The 19,998-nt window shown below is 37.4% G+C and overlaps 1 protein-coding gene across 2 annotated transcripts in view; it reads left to right on the forward strand.

Moving 5' to 3' along the window:
* The window catches only part of LOC134531211 (dynein axonemal heavy chain 2), an 864,487-nt gene that overhangs the window by 330,869 nt on the left and 513,620 nt on the right, over positions 1–19,998 (forward strand). For both annotated transcript variants that reach the window (XM_063366870.1, XM_063366871.1), the window contains 3 exons: positions 5,011–5,228; positions 11,596–11,713; positions 19,481–19,608. In XM_063366870.1, coding sequence (XP_063222940.1) covers positions 5,011–5,228; positions 11,596–11,713; positions 19,481–19,608 — 464 coding nt within the window. The remainder of the gene's footprint in view (positions 1–5,010; positions 5,229–11,595; positions 11,714–19,480; positions 19,609–19,998) is intronic.

The following is a 19,998-nucleotide window of genomic DNA, read 5'->3' on the forward strand; positions in this document are numbered from 1 at the left end:
AAAAGTTTCTCACTGCACACTTGTGTCGCAGGTATAGGCAAGTACTTTCTTGCTACCACAGCTATGTTTCGGAAACAAGTGCGCCCCTTCTCTGACCAGAAACTGAAAGGATTTTCATTCTTTGGGATTAAGGGTGCTGCCAGATATTCGTTTACTTCTCCTTGGATAGTTTCTTCGTAGCTTGCAAGAGTAGACTGAGCTGCTGTTGAAGGTTTCACGTAGGCCCACAGAGATGACTTCTTAATAGGCATTTCACTTATAGCCTCACTTGTCTCAGTTATAGTTTCAGCTACTGTGTTCAGCTTACACAGCTTACATACTTCCCTGCACAAATTTTCAACCCATATTTTTTTTTTTAATTTTCATCCTTAATTAGAGAAAACACATTTACTTCACAATATTGGTACACCATGTAACGTGATCGCAAGCTTTTAAGTAAGTTCTTGGCAGGAGTTTTTTTTTTGACGCGCGGGACAGGAATATTGCCTGAGCTGTCACTACGCGAGGAATTTGGGAAGGGTGGGAAGGGTATGAAGAGATGCCGCCTGCATCCAGTCGTTTACTGTGTATTATCCTATTGAAAAACATTGACGTAGCATGTTAGGCTTTTGGAGTCTTTGCTGTGAGTATGCGGCCAGATGTTTTCCACATGGTCTGTACAATTTTATTTCTTTTCGCCATCACGTTCGGAACGAAATTACAGTGCCGACAAACCATGTTTCACCCTCTAATCTGAAAACTGTCACCTATAACGTCCCGGTTGTATGGATTTTACAGACACGTATTTATCTTTATCAGTATGCTGACAGTTCAAATCTATTTTAAACGACCTGACGACATTCTTCTACATAAAATACGTTAGTTGTCGCTCCGAATTACTGTGTTCAAACAGGCTTTACTTGGCCAGATGTAGTGATCCCGCTCAGCCTTTTTCGTAAATGACTGAATATTCGTCTTTTTGAAGTGTTAGTATTCGAAATCGAATCGAATACGAATAATAAACTTCGTTTTGATATTCGAAAATTCGATTATTCGCACAGGCCTAGTTATGTTAGATATTTGATAATAGTTTATTTATATGAATACTTGTTCATAATTATATTTAAACAAAAAGTTAATGTGGTTTTCATTGCTTATTACAACAACAATTTCGGCAATAAAGGTTAATTATTTTTGCATTTTAAAAATCTGATTTACTAGTATAGTAATCAGTATTTCAAGTATTTATTCTTTTATTATTAAAATAAAACTGATTCAATTTTATTCATAAAAGTATGCAATCATTTCATCAATGTTTTGTTATGACGTTGTCACGTTAAACTATCGTCCGTAAACCGACTTTACAGACAACCAATTTTTTTAGTATATAACTTTTATTCACTGTGCGTCTGAGTCTAAAACTAGGCCTGATTCGTTCCCGCGTCATGCATCTTGCGTGCTAAGCCGACTCTGGGCGGTGCACACCTCCCGGGGGAACAGGCAGTCATTCTCTATCCGCGCCATGGCCAGTTACGCATGCGCACCGCAGAGTCGTCATCTTTCCCGTCATCATCGGTCAATAGCATATTGTAAGTATTGTTACGATTTACCGCAGGTTCGTAAAGGATAGCCCAATTAAAGATTTTTATTCCACACACACAGTTTTATTATTACCACTACTTGTCACTTACAAATAATCTTCTAAATTGGCAAATAATTAATTTCACTTAAAGAAATGTCAATTCCCCAGTCACTCGTTCCGCACACCTCGCTGGGCCGCACCTCTGGCGCAACTCTCGCCGCAGCACCCCTCGTGGGTCTCCGCCGCGGGACTCCGTCGCCGCACTCCGCCGCCGCTGAGACTCACTTCCTCTTCACCGAGATCCAACTGGACTCCTCGCTCGCAACTTCACTCGGGTCTCCGCCGCGCCCGCGACTCTATCGCCCGGAAACTCCGCCGCGGGAGAACTCCCGACGGAACACTCCGAACTCTCCTGGCTCAGACTGACTCGAAAGTCGGCCCCACCTCTTTATATAGCCCTTGGGTTCCCGTCCAGAACAATCGGGAATGTCTCCGAGATATCACGCTACCTTCGGCGTCTAAATGTCCAGAAACGCATCGTGAGTCCTGTCGAAGGATGCGGCAGTTGCTCAAAGATCGCTGATAAACGCAACAAGCATCGGGTTCTCACAAAACGCGCCGATAAACATGTCTGAGTCCTTTTATTCTGCAGTGCGGCCTCTTTAAGTAACTCGATCCGAGGCAGGTGCGCGCTGCGACGGTCAGGATTTTGCGAGATAGTATGGCACGAGATACCAGGGAGAGGATGCGGGTGGAAGGGGGCGCAGACAGGCCAAACGAGCGCGGAGATGCCAAGCACTGAAGCCAAGCGCGATCGTAACAGTATTTTACAATTCGTTTCATCAGTCATGTGTCTGGCATCCTCCTACATGGCCTGACACTGCCAGTCGCGCATTTAGTCATAGTTTATCCCTTCGGTATTAGTTTTGTAGTCCATGTAGTCATTAGCTGTTTAAAACAGGCCACGTGTTTTCTTTTGACTGTGCTGTCTGCGTCGGGGCATCAGCATGTATTATTAGTCTTTTATATTCTTACTAGCTGACCCGGCAAATGTTGTTTTGCCATATAAATTATTTCTAGGGAATTTCTAAAGTAATAAAAAATAACTAACTTATTGTAAGTGTGTAAAACATTATAGTAACAATGTAATTTATCTTAGATTGTACACACATAGATATATGTAAATATTAGACTGTTTTACGAAAGAGAAAAATGTTATTTTTCTTAATTATATCGAAAATATATTGTTAGAAATGGTGAAAAAAAAAAAAATGGTGGAAATTACAGCTATTATAAATAAATAAAAATAAATTGCCCAATTGTAATAGAAATCTAACTCTCACCGAATTTATTTTTGACCATTTCCAACAACATTATTAGTATAAATATTTAATATTTGATTGTACACACATTCATATACATATACATGTAAATATTAGACGAAAGGGAAAAATGTTATTTTTTATCTTAATTATATCGAAAATATGTTAGAAATGGTGAATAAAAAATTCTGTGGAAGTTACAGATCTTACAAATTAATAAAAAAAAATTTACCCTATTATAATAAAAATCTAACTTTCACTGAATTTATTTTTGACCATTTCCAAAGATATATTTTCAATATAAATAAAAAAAAATATATATTTTATAATAAATGTATAATAATGATAATTTATACTTACAACACAAAAGCCGTTGTTGAGGTTATGTAAATCACCTAATTAACTAATGGTGCGAACTACACTCAAAATTAATAATTTTATTAATTATTAATAAAATATTAATAAATAATTATAGTCCAGCAAATTAATAATACATTTACTTGAGAATAAAGTTAATATGAGAGTTGCACTGAGATAGTAAAATTATAATTGGAAACGTTACTACTAGGTACGCTTGATGTATAAACAATAATAATGACCAAAAACTGTGGAGGGAGTGAGAGAAGGCTTATTGTGTGAGAGAAACAGGAGACCGGCTTTGGTCTCATCCCTGGGGTAGAAAAATATAAATAGTATTATTAAAAATTAGGGGTTGGTGATAGAAGGGTGAAAATTTAGGGTCTATGTATTTTTTATTGCCACATTATAAAAAAAAAAATTTAAAAAATTTTGTTCAAAAAATAAAAAAAAGTTAGAGGTGGACAACCCTTAACACTTAGGGGTATGAAAAATAGATAGTAGCCGATTCTCAGACCTACTGAATATGCATACAAAATTTCATAAAAATCGGTCAAGCTGTTTCGGAGGAGTATGGTAACTAACACTGTGACACGAGAATTTTATATATAAGATATGTAATTAGTGTTAGTAGCATGTCAGGTATTTTTCCGTGTGTTTCAGTGCTTCACATGTATTCATCAGAAACTCTTAATGTAATGTATGTATCACGCCCTCCTCATGAGCTAGCGGACCCAATGTCCAGAAACGTCCGCCACATTTTGGTGTCCCCTTTTGATACGTATCAGTGAAATTTTCATGTTGATTGTATCACACCGACATGTGACCCCCATAAGCCGGACTTCTGCTTTCCAGCGGACCACAGGGCATAAGGTCAAGTTCACTACTCCACAGTGAACCAGGCTGAAGTACGGACAGCGCCATGTACAGAGTAGGGATTACAAATAAACCCACCGTCGAGTTATTTGCGAGTTTCATTCCATAAGCAGAGGCGTCCTGAATGGCCACAGCAGCCCAGGAAACTCCTCCACCGACGCACCACTGTCTCTGGCCCCGTGAACCCTCGTGCTCCATACCCATTCACACGTGGGACAACCTCATATTGTTATTGAAAGTAGTAAGCAGTTATAATATTGATAAAACATTGAATCCTTTCCTTATAAATAATTGTAATTTGTAAATTGTTTCAGAATTTGTCATTTAGCACCTAAGTTAAGGCCTAGTTTTTTCTAAAAAATTTTGACCAGTTATACATAAAATTTAAAATAAGAATTGATAAACCACTAGATATTAATTTTCCTATACATTGGTAAAGCAAGATAAATGTTAATTAGGTGGATGGACATATAGACAAAAACACACATACACAGACATACATTTAGACAGGAAGATGATTCATAAGTATATTTTCCTTTGAAAGATAACCTTTAAACAGCAAAATCATTCCAGGAGGTTAGAAACAAAAATTGTAAAAATGTGTGAAGTAATAAAAACTAGTCTTGAAAATTACAATACATTACCAAAAAAAAAAATTATAAAAAAAAATGCTGCTAATTTGAATCTCTGTGTTCAACATATTCAGCTGGTTTTTTCTGTGTTGAGTTTAGTTAGCTAGAAATGAAAGCTGAAGTATCAACACAGTATTATAAGTACACATATCCTTACTTTTCAGCTACTTACCCTTTATTATTTTAACTGTATGTGTAGCATTTACATTTTTTAGTTTTGATTACTTTATTTTTTATTGACGTATGTCCTACACATTTACAGATCTACTGGCAACTCTTAACAAGCTAAACAAAAATCTAGAGTCGATTCAGCGTGCGTTGGAGGCATATTTGGAGACTAAACGACAGATATTCCCACGTTTCTATTTTGTTTCCAACGATGATTTGTTGGAGATTCTCGCCCAGTCCAAGAGACCTGAGAACGTGCAGCCGCACCTCAGGAAGTGTTTTGATAGCATTAATAAGCTGCAAATAGCAAAGGTGAGTGTTGCTCGTACATGTGTGTTTGTGTGTGTTGTGGAGGTTAGCAGGTTGGCAGATAAGTTGGTGTTGCAGTCTCTGCCATTTTCCCATGTGGCTTAGAAATAAAAAAAAATTATTGTTTTTAGATGTTTTTATGAAATTTAAACACAGAATGCAATATTTCTTGAAAGCATTACATAGTCTGTGGAAATTGAAAATACTATATTATCCTATTTACAAGCAAGAAGGCTATTATGACAAACTGAGGTGAAAAAAGCTGAAGTTTTATTTTGTAAGAAGTACATGTACACATATTGCTAGTTGCTACTGAATTCAGTAGATTTATAAGGAGGGCGATTTGTATGACTCAACGTGGGACATGTTTTGATAGTGTGCATAGCGCCAGTGAAGCAAGAAGTAATGCTATCACCAATTTGTTTTTATTAATTTTATTCACAGAGTACATGAGAACCTGTTTTTTTTTTTTGCTGTGGATTAGTTAACTGTATTTGTATGTGGTAGATGATGTACTTTGTGCCGTGTGATGTGTACGGAAATGTTGTTATTTTTATGGTGTGCTAAGAAAGAAGTTTTTAATGTATTGATAATGCATTATTATGTCCGGATTTTTTAATGCTAAATTTGAAATAGGTGCTTGTGAACGTACTAATGCTCTTAAATGTTGAACCTACTAGGAACTACTAGTGTTCCTAACAGATTAAATTCCTGCCTTTATGCTAACCATAAAGGGGAAATAAATTATTGCAGAGACAGGCCAATGCTGTAATAAGCAGCAGAAGAGGAAAAAATTACTTGACAACAAAAAAAAAAATTGATTTTAAACAATTTGTTAATTTTAATACTAACGTAAAAGCAACAAGAGAAAAATTTTAAAAAGCAACCACATTACATAATAGTTAATTCATAGACACAATACACAATATAAAAGAGTATGATTACATTAATCATTACCAAAAAAATACAATATTACTGTTGAGTCAGCTAGTGTCTAAAATGAAATTATTTAATTTATTTAATAATTTCTTCTACTCTAGCATAACTCTCTCAGTATTAAGACGCTTGAGTGTAAAAGTCAAGGTAAGGTGTTTCAAAAGTACGTTAAATACTAATATCGTGACCTTAGACCTTGGAATAAAGTGTAATCAAATCCAAATGTACTGTTTATATCAAAGTGCAGTGCTTGTGACGATGGTGACAATACACTTTGACATACACAAAATAAGACTTAATAGAAAAATTAAAATAAAACTAACTTATTCTAAATTACAGATGGAATTTGATATGACAATCAACTTAAAGCATCTAACAGTTCTTTTCACTTTAGTGATTTATTTTTAATATCAAATGTTAATTATTGAAAGTTATCTATTTTTAACTAAATTCAGTACGGTAGAGCATGGACTACTGGGTATGTTTTAAGCAGTACTAGTCAGCAAAAAATAGTAATACCTTATTATAATACCAAATTCCATCTGTACTAAATTATACTATCTTGATCGGGATCGCGATTCCGGAATTTGATTTTTAATCTAAAGATGAACAAGTTAATAGGTTTTCTTTACATGGGAATATTCAATCTAATATTACAGAGTCTAGATTGGTAAAACTATGTTCGTTTTTCTTAAATTGTAATTTGTTCAGGGACTTCTATACAGCGAGTCTTCGGTTGATGGAGTAAAGGACCAAACCTTGCTGCAGGATACCCACGAGATGTGTAGGTTCTCGGAGACTCCTTGTTTAGACTCGTCAAGGACTGCGATAGTTGGGTTGCTCCTCCGTCGTCTAGCGTGCGGCAGGAATACGCGTCGTAACGCCGCCATCCTTCTGAATATGGGCTGCGACAGGGCTGGATTGCGCAAAGTTCATCCTTCCCGGGCCCGAACTGTGACATCTCATTTTCAACCGGATTCTTCTTTCTTCGTATTTACAAACGGTATTCAATTTTCGTAGTATTCATAGCATATCAAATGCATTTGGCGGTCTCTTGAATACGGCTTTATGACAACTTCTCTTCTTAAAGAATTATTTAAAAATCTTGATGTCTGAGTAGAATCTTCGTAGATTAAAATTATTATTTTCTTCCAAACTCAGCTAATATTTGCAGTAATGATCATTTCCAATCTTCAATAAAATATTAAATTATAAATCAACTTCAGAATCGTTGCGTTTTAGCTGTTGTCTTCATCAAGTCTCAATTCATTCTAAAAGAATATTTTTCCGTCACTAGTAAACAATTTTCTTTAGTTTGTTTTTAAAACAAAAGATAAAAAATTATTGACCATTTCTGACGTGTTCATCTTTAAATCAATCGTTAATTAAAAAAAAAATACTTCTATGCTAACTTTAACAATATTTAAAATAAAAAAAATAAACATAGAGTAATACATAGACAAACGATAACAAAAGAAATTATAGTCTGGGTTAATCATAAAGTAAAAATAAACATGAGGAATAAAATATAATTAAACTAAAGAAATATTAAAGGAAATTAAATATTTACTTTCTATAAAGCGTAAATATTGCCTTTATATTACAGAGAAATTGAGTACAATTTTAACATTATAATGTAAAGTTACACAATTGTACGCTTACAATTCGTGTAAAAATGACACTGCATCTTATGCAGGAAAAAATATGCAGGACAATAAAAAATTGGAAAATTCATTTGTCTTAAACAAAAGGGTGATGTGAACAAGAAAAAAATAACAAATATGTGTTATGAACTCAGAATGGTTAATGAATCCTAAAGACTTTGCTTAGGAATCTTGTAAGGCATTGCTCGGAGAATGATAATGGCTTTTGACTCTGCCATAAAACCATGCAATTAAGAACATATCAAAAACAAGCAGAGATTTAGAAGGTGGAACCAAACAGGAATTGATTCAAATTCAAAACAAGCAAAAGTTGCTTAAGCCAATCTACATGCATGGCCACCACATAATCAGCACTACAACAAGAGTAGAGAACAGTTCCAGATATGACTCACCTTCACACATACCGTGCATATCCGAATCAGCTGGTTATTTGTAAAGACAAAACAGTAATGAAAGGGACTTAGGGTTTTCATCTCTTTATAAGCTTTCGGGCGTACACGCCGCACATGCGCCATCTGACAATACAACCAAGAGATGGGAGGGGGAGCAATTAGTGAGGAACAAGTGAAATGAGGGGAAGCGAAAAGAGAGCAGGAGAGACAATGAGATCGGCGTGCCTGGAGATTTTGCAGTGGAGGAAGAGTCATTGTGGAAGTATGTAGTGCATTAGTCCTGTTTCAACGTCAATGGTTTTATTTTATATGTACATAGACGGTTCATAGTGGAAAATGTTTGTCTGGCCAAGCTAGTTGGCACAGTGATCAAAAATTATACTTTAATTTGGACCAACAGGTTTTCAAATCCCAGCCCAGCGATTGTTTTGGTTTTTGCTTGGCTTCTCAAAATGAATTGAGAGAAATGCTAGAATGGTTGCTAATTGCTCATAGCTGACTTCTTTCTAGGCATGTGTCGATTTGAAGTGCATTCATTCAATGTGGCCGATGTAGCTATTTTGATAAATATTTGGTGTCTGGCAAATACAGGTTACGGTAATCAGGGGTGGATCCAGGATTGACTTCTGGGCCTTGGTGGGTGGGGGGGAGGCACCGGATGTATATACCTAGTATAATACAAGTTTATTACTTCATAAGTTGTGTTAATCCAGTGTATATATCACCCTTCTTGGGTGGGCATGTGCCCCCGGCCCCCCCCCCCCCTTCTAAATACACTTATGCCGGTAATGTTTGGTATAAACTCGGTTATCTCTGTCATGTAATGGAGATTAACATAATCATAATGAGTTTACCATCTATTTTCCGAACGTATGTACTTTCTTATTTTAAAACGGTGGCAGTATAAAAATGAGATAATATTGTAAATTTAATTTAATAAATAAACTTACACAACTAACTTTTACAAATATAAATATCTTAGAATAAGATGTTGATTACAAAACATGAAAATGAATGTGTGTATTTATATACACACATGCACAAAAAAAAGCACATGTGCATTTGCATGAGTACATGCATGCCCACACACAAACATACACAGACACACATACATAGAGATACACACACATAGAAACACTCAAAGACACAGAGACACATACACAGATATACACACAAAGAGAGACACACAGGTACACAGACACCGGGATACTCACCAAGACACACATGTACACAGATGCACACACATGCACAAACACATGCACAAACACATGCACAAACACACATGTACTGACACACTGTGCCACAAATTTGAAATAATTGGCACAAATTAATTTTGTTACCTAAATTCCCTAATATAAACTTTGTTAGCCCATTGTTTATCCTGATCAAATCTTTCCTACTAGAGTCCCGCTATGTTTTCCCAGCTCTGCAACCGAGAGCCTGGTGTGATTTCGCGAGGCAAGTATAAGACAACATTTTTCTTCCCGCCTCAGGACATAAATGCGACAAGTAACATTGTCCGGCTTCGTGACCAAGAGTGCTTTTCTCAGCGTCCTCCCAGGGCAGCCCTCTTCCCAGAGCTCAGCTTGGGTTAGCAGCTCCAGTCATGCCCCATTCTAATGTTCCAGGGCTGTCGGGCACGTATCGGCGCCCGCCCTAACACATTTCTCACGAGCTAGCAGATCCCCCCTCCATCTTTTCCACAAAGTTCACTGAGAACACTGACCGGGCCTTAACCTGGGTTTCAGCGAGCCGAAATCAAGGACATCTCGCTGGTCAGCGAAAGGTCTGCCTTCGCCATCTCATGGCGGAGATGCCAACTACTTTACTTTAGTTCAGCGAGTAGCGAGGCCTCTAGGAGCCACCACCACACCTCTCTTTATTTTCCTTCTAGCACGACGGAGCACAAATCAGTTGGTACCATAAGTGCCAGTCGTATGCTGGTCCCTCTTGCAGGACTTCTGTGTACTAACCCTGAGTCTGTTTCTCCTGCGCTCCAATAGAGCGCAGTGCGTTACCTCCCGATGCCCCTGGAGTTCAGGCTACTAGCCACCTTTATTATTTTTTCTTTCAGTCGGCAGAGCGATCTCTCAATCTCTACCTCCAGCCAATGAGAGGGCAGTTCTCCCACTTCCTAGGCCTCCGGGTCCCTAGCACGAGTTTTAACTACATGCAGCCAAAAGGGATGATTGATTCGTCCTTCTGCCGTTACCGTGGTCGTTTCTTTCCGGTGCTTCTCACCCGTGATCCCTTTTGCGAAGCAGTCTCACAGCGATGAGCTTAAGGGATGTGATCCCAGGGAGTCCGGGAGTAATCCCTATTTTATTTATTTCTAGATTGATTGTCACGTTAGTTCAGATTACTTGGTAATCTTGTAGCATGACCCGCGCGTGGCTCCCGCGAGCGCTAGTGCTTCACCACAGGGAGTGATTTTCCTCATTCTACTCCCAGAGTGGTAAGTGGAAATTCTATGCCTTTTTGCCTATCGTTGACTTTCTACTTAACTTTTGCCCTAATTTCACTATCCCTGTTTCTTATCACCTTTATTTTTATTCTTGACCACTGGACCTCCTTTTTGGTTTGGTTCCAGTGAGGTCCTAGAGATGGTCCGAGAGACGGTACAAGAGTTTTGGTTTTTCTCTGGCTCAAGTTCATCGCTAAATTCAACTAAATCCTTCCTTCTTGAATGGACATGAATTCCACGCGTCTCTCCAGCCGACTAACCTTCTCCTTGCTTCTAGTCACCGCCAGTGAACAGTCAACGATATCAGATATTGTTAAATAAGAAATAGTTAATCAAAAAAATGTTAAATTTGTATTCTAGGTATAATTAATAATATATTTGTAATTGATAAGTTTTGATGGTCGGGGCCCTAGTAAATTTGCTCGGTTTAGTTTTGTAATTCTTGAACCTATAAAAAGAAAATAATGAATACCATATTTAACAATAAAAAGGGTAAGCTTTAGGCAAACCTTTTCGTTTTTTTATTTCTTCAGATACAATCCATTTTTTTCTACTTCCTCTTGTGAGTAGTAAGTTTGCTTTTTTTTAATGTTTCTCACTTGTGTACCTCTGAGTATACTGTAGTGTCATTGGCCTTCTCAAAGCAGCTTCCAGGGCTTTTATAACCAAATAAAAATAAAGCTCTCTTTAACTACACAAGGGCAGTAACAACACACATGCTTGGACACACAGACACATGTATGCACAAGCACACATTCATGCACACACACACACATGTATAGACACACACATGCACAGATACACATACACACATTAAATTAATTAATTAATGCACTTAGTGGAATTGATTAGTTAATGCATTAATAATCAAATGTTCATGACGATACCCATACATACTGAAATGTGATTCCCAGGGGGCTGTGAGCCAGAAGGTGGAAGCAGTAGGAATGATTTCGGCACAAGATGAAGAAGTGGGATTTTCCCATCCTGTTGTGCTGGAAGGCCCTGTGGAGCTATGGCTCTGCCAGATTGGTATGTTCTTTTTTTTGTCTAAAGCTTACATTTATATTTTAATATATATCTTACTGGGTTTGTAACCAGTCACAATCGTGCCTGGCTAAGACGACAAATGTTCCTTGCACGTACCTGAACACTTGAAAAAATATTTCATCTCCATTTGCAGTTAGTTGGGTGTTAAGTTCTATCTGTGATTATTCAATTATTCAAAACTGTTATTGATTGAATGTAAATAAAAAAGTTTGAACTGAATTTTGAAATCTATACTTCTCCCAAAGAAAAAACGTGTTCTTTACATTATATGCCCAAAAGAAAACACGTTTGTATATGGCTCCTCAAAGTCCTGTACCTTCACGAATTGTCCATAGCAACCTCTTTGTGTGCTAGTAACTGAATAGCATGGGAACTACACCTGTGCACACTTATAGTTCACGGTGTCCAGAAGATGAAGAAAAATGAAGGTTAAAACTGAATGTGGCATGGCCCTGGCACCCCTTAAGCACTCATGAAAGGTTTCTTGCGAGCCCTGGATAGCCCTGTGTGAATACTAGTTTTGTGAAGCAAAGCGAATATCAAATAAAATTTTTAAAATTTTCACAAAATTGAATTAAATTGTGAGTATTGTTCTTCGTGAAGCTGTATTACACTTATCTTATAAATTACAGGATTGAGTAAAAAGAAATTATTTAATGTTTGTTGAACTGATTAAGTGATTAACCAATTGGGCCCAATGTATAACATCAATAAATAAAAATTATAAAGTAACCATGTATAGTATTAATAATGAGCATTCATAAACACAAATGGAGTGCCACCTTTTGATTTTAAGTAACCAGCTTTATTCAAGCAAAACCTATGCAACACAAAAAAATCATAATATCTTCATGAACAAATCTTAGGCTGCCAATATTTTAAAGCTTTGCAACAAATGCTAATCTACATATCAGAGGTGAAGCTTTCCGTCACAACCAAAGCTACAAATAAAACGAATAGCATATTTCTTGGAAGTCAAATCTAATAATAAAAAGAGCTTCAATTGATTCGCTTAGTTGAAGCTTTGTAGGATCTAGCCACCGCCGCCAAACAGAACGATCTGTTGGCACATCACTCGAACAATGACTGAAAGAATACATGACTACCCTCAACCACACAGGGTACATGCAATCATGTGACCTCAATGACCAATTACAGCACATCACTTAACAAAGACATAGCAGTTTACAAATTTTCTTACCCTTGGAATGAGGCTTTTCTGTGAAAACATAAAACACAAAAATCACAAAGCTCTTTCTGATCGGCTAGCGTAAAACATGATAAAATTATCCTCTTGTGAAAGCGAACATCTGCCGATTTTCCCATCATAAGAAATACATACAGAATGCACCATAATGTCTTGATAAAAAAAGTCTTAACAAGTGGCACCACTGTGGCACCCACCTGTCCATCATTCTTCCTTATACCAACACGATAACACAATGTTCTAGAATCATAATTACAACTTCTAAATAAATACAAACATAAAATATAGATATGAAAACTTTGAATGTAAATAAAAGACTGATAAATGCATTTAAACAATTACTAGCCTAGCAAACAATGTCAAAACCAGTAAAAATATAAACAGCTTTTCCAACTAAAATACTCAAATATTTAAATTTCTTACAAGAATATTAAAAATGATAAAATAATAGGTATGAAAATCTGGATCACTATGACATTGGACCATACAATGAGTTGATATATTGTCTTGCTGACAAAAAATGATAAAAATACTTTGCAAAGTTGGGGAAGGCAGTGGTATTGCACTGTCACAGGTTACAACAGAGCTTGCTTAAGTTATTTGGCAATATTTTTATTTTCGATGTGTTTATAATGGTAGCGTGCTAACATGCTACCGGAATTGACCTTACTCTATTTATATCTATATTGTTATGAATGCAAGAGAATAGACCGCGATACGCACCAGATTCAGAGCGGATTAGTAGCCACGCACTGCCTCTAATGTCACGTGCCTTCCATTGACGTAAGGCATGCCACACATGCCTGGCCAGATTACAAGGGTCCTCGTTACCCCCTTCCCCCTCCGCTCCCAGCGTATCGTCCCGCCTCGGGCTATTATCACCTTAGTGGCCTGAGAATTCTGGTCTTACAGAGGCCGCCGCGTGGAGTGATGTGAAGAAGCGTCGCTATTCTCGATGTTTCGGGTGTCAGGTCGGCCCGGGATGATGCAACTCGTCACAGCCGCTCTTGTTGGTTCGAGAAGGGCGCCACAAGTATATAAGCAACGACGCTGGTCTCCGCGACAGTTCCGAGAGTTTGGAGAGTTCCGCGAGTGAAGGGAAGTGCGACATCGGTGAATAGGGTGAGAGACGCCCTCGAGAGCGGTGTGACGAGTAGCAACGGGACCGTGAGAGTGCGACTGAGTGGCGCGAGACTGTGTGTGTGAGGACAGGCGCGAGGTAAAGGGCGAATCACTGTTGAGCCTAGCTCCAGTAAGGAGTGCGAACTGTGGAACTTGACAGACATTGAGTGACTTGCGAATAAACACTTTAAGTGCCGGTGATTGGTGATTGGACATTTTAAAGTACAATTATTTATTAGTAATGTAAAAATTAGTAATTAATAAAACTGTAATAAAATTTAATTGGGTTATCCCTTACTAATTTCCAACTATAGACATATATTTAAAATTTTTGCCCACAAACCCAGTTCTCTCCACATAGGTCATAACTAGGGCCTGGAATTTTTCGCGATCACGAATTTCGCGGAAATTCGCGCGAATTTTGCATGAAAACGCGAAAAGTAAGTACATTCGCGAAAATCACAACATTTCTATATGACACTGCGAATATTTCCCCGAAAAGTACCATTACAGTAGAATCCCGCCGATGCGACCCCCCTCTGATGCGTCCATTCCGTTTATAGGACCGTTTTTTGAGAAACAGTGAAAAATTTGAGCAGAGAAAGTCGAAATTTGAGTAAAATCGGCTGAAAAACAAGTCTGTTACACTTTGTTGGGCGCTATGTGTTCACGTTTATTTTGGCGAGAGCTGTACTGTAAGCAGGCAGGCATACAAAAGACGGCTAAAAATAGATACCACCCCTCTAGACTGTCCACGCGGCAGTGTCTAGCCGAGCTTGGCGCCTCCACTATCGCACGAAAAGCCGTCTCAGCTGTCATGTTATCTTACCCGCCCGGCGGCTTGACGTCATACGTGACGTGACGCTTGCCTCTCCCATCCCCTGCTAATTCTTCAAGGCTCATCCCTCCCCTCCCAGAGCCACAAACCATGTAAAAACACCCCCCCCCCCCCCCTTTTAACAGCTAACATTTCAACACATTCCCTCCCTTGTTTCAACCATCTGCGTGAGAAACTGTCAGCATTCTCCTCCCCTCCCACAACGCGTGCGACAAAAGCCAGGTTGTATAGTCTATTCTCGGTAAAATAAATATTTTTATGGGCTTATACGACTGTCCTTCACCGTTGATAAATACTTTATAAGTTTAAGTTATTATGATACAATTTGTTTATTAGTCACAGCAGTTTCTGCTGACAAATCACTAATACCTCGAATTTTATTGAATAGAAAAATTTAGCAGGGCCGTAAATATATTTATTTTACTGCATAGTTACTTTTCCATCTGCATCCCGTGTTTTTTTTTCAATTTTTTTTTTTTTTTTTTTACGCTGTGAAGGGACGTGGAAAAGATAATTGCTTGAGCTGTCAAAATAAACATCGCTGACGGCAAGGGCGGGAGCGTATCCTGTCGGTCTGTCGCTGTGATTATCTACTCCAAAAACATGTCACAGCATTTCAGGATAGCATTGTTCACACTAAGTTTCTTCTCATTTGTGCGCCGGGGTTTGTTCAAGTGGCAACCCCGTGTTCCTGCACTCCATTATACCAATACCGTATTTATTGAATGCAAGCAAACTCAAACATATGCACTCTACGAAAAATAAAAATAATATGATGCCGAATTCTAAACTACCGTGCACACTTGGCCGGATATGAGAACGTGTTTATTGTATTTTGCGAAAAGTGTATAAAATATATCAAAGCAAAAGAATAACCTAATATCTTGTATTTATCCAAGTTGCGTCGTATATGGTAAAATGTAAAGGTCCAGGTTAGCCAACATAGCTTCTACTAACTTCTCATGTAAGTGAATGCTTCCTTACCGAAGATCATACATTTCCCAGACTGTGAGAAGTTTTGTTTTGTGTAAAGCTAAACACATATGTTAGCGGCTAACGAATTTATCTTACCGTAGTTGTTTATTTTGTGTAACTTCGTAAATAGCAAGAGAATAAGCAAATAATGATTTTGCAGGTACAAAATTAATCTGCGCAGCAAGACTAGGAGTGTGCGGGCATGCGTGACTATCATGCAGCCAGCATCTGTTGTTGACGCCACGAGCCGCGACAGCGTTCCCAACGTAGTGGCATTCCACTGCTGATATTTATTCGCGCGCTAAGTTTAGTTGATTGTTTTCGTAACAGCCTGTATGTAGTATGTTGCAACATATTTCTGTCTAGAGTTTGAAAATGCCGAATAATACTTTGAGTGCTCGAGACCAAGCATATCAGTATCAGAAACATGGGTTTTATTGTACTGACAATAGCACAGTGATGTGCAAATTTTGCAACTGTAAAGTTTCATGGGAAAGAAAAGATTCCATTGACAAACACCTAAAGTCGGCTAAGCATGTGGCATCGGGAGCTGAAAAAAAGAAAATTTGTAGTTGCACACATCTATAGCAACGTGTCTGTTTTGTGTAACTGTTTTGGATTTAATTGGCTGTTATTGTGCATATTAGGTTATTCCTAGTATACATGGATTGTTTATTAAATACATATGTAAATTATTATATTCAATAACTGCACTATTTAGTCAACATTTAAAATACCGGTAAAATTTACATTGCATAACGAAAATACCGACTTTAAACCACCGCTTTTCTAATTTGAAAGTACCGCTTTTTGTATACTGAAAACACCGAAATCTTCCAGGCCCAAGTCATAACAGTATATATATAAAATTGTATGTTGGTATGTATGACGTTGATAAACTCAGACACAGTTTGTAATGGTGTAGACTAATATTTAAAGTTTCTGTTTATCTTTAAATAATGTGACTGTTCATCATTAAATAAACCACCGTGAGACATGCAGTTTCTTTCTCTGTGATTATTCGCCTAATAGAAGCCGCGCGAGCCCAGTAATTGAGCGACAGCTGTCAACAAGCAAGTAACCCACTTGTTCCTCCGCTTCATGGATACGACGACTTCCTTCTATAACCAGGGTCATCCATATACTCAGCATCATCCAACACTGTAGTCTACTTGTTCCCTGAAGACAACTCGGACACTGACAATTTCCTGTTTTATACACTCGTAGCTCGAGGCTCATGGAAATGCAATCTAACGCCACTGTTCAGCTCATTCTCTGACATCCGACAATGATGTTAAACACTCATTAGACAATCAGTTCAGTAATGGTCAGTCATTTGTGAAGGATGATGGGTCTGTATAGCATAACTCGCTTCAGTAGTTGTACAGTTGAGTATCTCCAAAAGCTCGAGTGCGCACTCGCCACGCCTACACCATCATGCTCACCTTGCCAGATTATGAACCCGTTCCCACAAGTTCAACAACATTGTAATTGCTGAGCAAGCCACTACTCACCCACCTAGGAGTATTACTTATGACGTCAATCTTCCCTGAGGCCGCCCCCAGGAACTACTGGGCCTACTCCTGCTGGCGTCGAGGTCCATCGAGCGCAAGCCCTGGCGGCACGATGGTGGCGAAGGCGGGCGGGCTGCTGCGTCTCTATCACTTCCAGGCAGAGCGTTTGTACACCCCTCAGAGGAAACGGTCTTCTAAACCTCGAAAGTTCTTTACAGTGCTCGCCAGAACTGAGTGCACTTCCAGGCGACCTGGTGGTTAGATGAACTGGGTTGTTCTCTGCCTTCCACGCACCAGCTTCGCAGGTCGCCTAACTCCCAGTTGTGTCGGCGAGCCTTGTTTGCGGTATCGCTGGATGCAGCTCCAAAAGGGGTTACTCACAATTTAAAGCCAAAAAAATGTATTTTAAAGGCATGTGGAACCCACCAGAAAGATCTCAAATTTACTCTAAAGGCTAATAAGTATTTAAACAAATGAAACACTATTTAAATAGCCAATTTAATTGGCATCGCTAAGCTAGGATGCTATTCGGCCATTATTAAATAATAGTTTTCCACATAATGTCTTTTTAAATAATCAAAAAATTCAAACTTTCAAACAATACATTATTCAAACAGTTCAAATTATCAAAAATTGTTGTCAGGCAACCAGCCAATAACAACTATAAACTAAAATAATAAATACACACATATTACTTAGCAGCACATAAATCATAGTTTATAAATAGCACGTGAACTGATTGTCACTGAAGAGGGACTTGGAGCAAAGCTCCATAGAAGCCACGTGTTATCAAAAGTGAAATAATATACATTTCTGTGGCTTTAAAACTAAATATGTGGTAAAGTCCCGCTAATCTGGACTGGATTGTACCGGACCCTGTTTAGATCACTAAAAGTCTGTTTTAAACAGAATTGGTAGTAAAATGCACGTAATACAGAACAATCAAAAATATCCATACTGGAAAATAGTGAAATACAGTAGAATAAAAAACAGTACATTAATCCTTATGTTATCCTATCCAACATACTTGAAATATTAGTTTAGATGTTGTAAAATAAACAAACAAAATACCTGACATGACTATACGTGATATTAAATGAAATGTGATTATTTAATTAAATTAAAATCTTTTATTGAATACTTACACTAGTAGCCTAACATACATGGTTTTCATAGGGGTAGAGGTTCTGCAACATTACTGCCTTTACCTCTGTGTTGCTCATGCTGTTGGTCTACATTTCATCTAGCAAATCTGTGGAGTCAGTCCAAAATCCTCAATTTAATAAGCACGTAATCACTTGCAACCCAATTAAGACGTCTCACAAGTCAGCAACCAAGCAACATTTGTCAGAGTTTGCAAAGAGTGTGGAGTCTATCCTAGAAGTCATTGAATTTACAAATTTTTCCTTTCCGTACTCTTAAATGTTTTTGCAACTTTTTTTACTTTTTTATTCCTCATATCTTATAAAATGCTGGAAGACTTAATCAGTGTAAAATAATATTCTTGCCAAATAAAAAAGTTATGTGACATTTATACCACACTAATTCGAGCTTCATCTTCAATTCATTAACACTCACATCACTGCAAAAAATTAAGTACAGTATTTTATATATTTTTTGTGACAGTTTAAATTTAAAACATACTTTTTAGCTTGTTAACGTAGGCAAATGTTGTGTTAATTTATGTGCATATTCTCAGTGTTTCTGTTGCTCCGGTCACGTTAATTATTAGGAGTGGAGATATTTGGTCAATGGCATCTTCTTAGTTTTGATTGCTTCATGTGGAAAACAAAGTATAATGGTGATACCAACCAAATAAAATAATTTATTATGTGTGAAATGCAGTCATAAAAGTCCTCTAAATCTAAAGCATTTTGACACTTTTATTAACTTAATTTTATATTAATTCTTGGGTATGTTTATAATGAAAGATTAGTATTTAGTATTTAATATTTAATCTTTAGCATTTGTACAACTTTAATGTGTTTTGAACAATATCCAAATTAGGATTTTACAAATTTGGGGTTTACTAACAACAATGTAGCATTTATTAAAACTATTATAGAAATAATAGGGTTTTCTTCTTATCACAGAGAATATTATGCGGGTAAGTCTGAAAGAAAAACTGCAGCTTTGTCGATCTGACCTCAGGAAGAATCCAGAAAAAAGGGACGTCTGGGCTATGTACTGGCCAGAACAACTTTGCATAACTACGAGCCAGGTATTTATATTATTCCTTTATATCAAAAACCAAACATTTCTTGTTTATTTTTTCAACAAGTCTTTCATATAAAATGGATTTTGCATGTTGTAAAGTTAAGACGCTGATGGTAGGTACTTTCACATATCGTAATACACAGATACGGAAAACTCTGGTCTTGAAGCATGGAAGAGAGTGCGTCATGCAACAGTTGATTCTAGTGTTCCTGTTGGCTACTGTTTGCTCCTGGTGGCTTGGTAACATTATGAAAATGGATTTTGTTTGATCTGGAATGTTTTATTTAATTAAAAATATTAATGGAATACATTAGTATGTGTAGTTTTTTTTGAATGAAATACTACTGGAAAATTGGAAATTAGATTTATTAATTGATGTAATTTTAAACTTTAT

This window comes from Bacillus rossius, chromosome 3 (assembly GCF_032445375.1).
Source record: "Bacillus rossius redtenbacheri isolate Brsri chromosome 3, Brsri_v3, whole genome shotgun sequence".
NCBI classification, from domain to species: Eukaryota; Metazoa; Arthropoda; class Insecta; order Phasmatodea; family Bacillidae; genus Bacillus; species Bacillus rossius.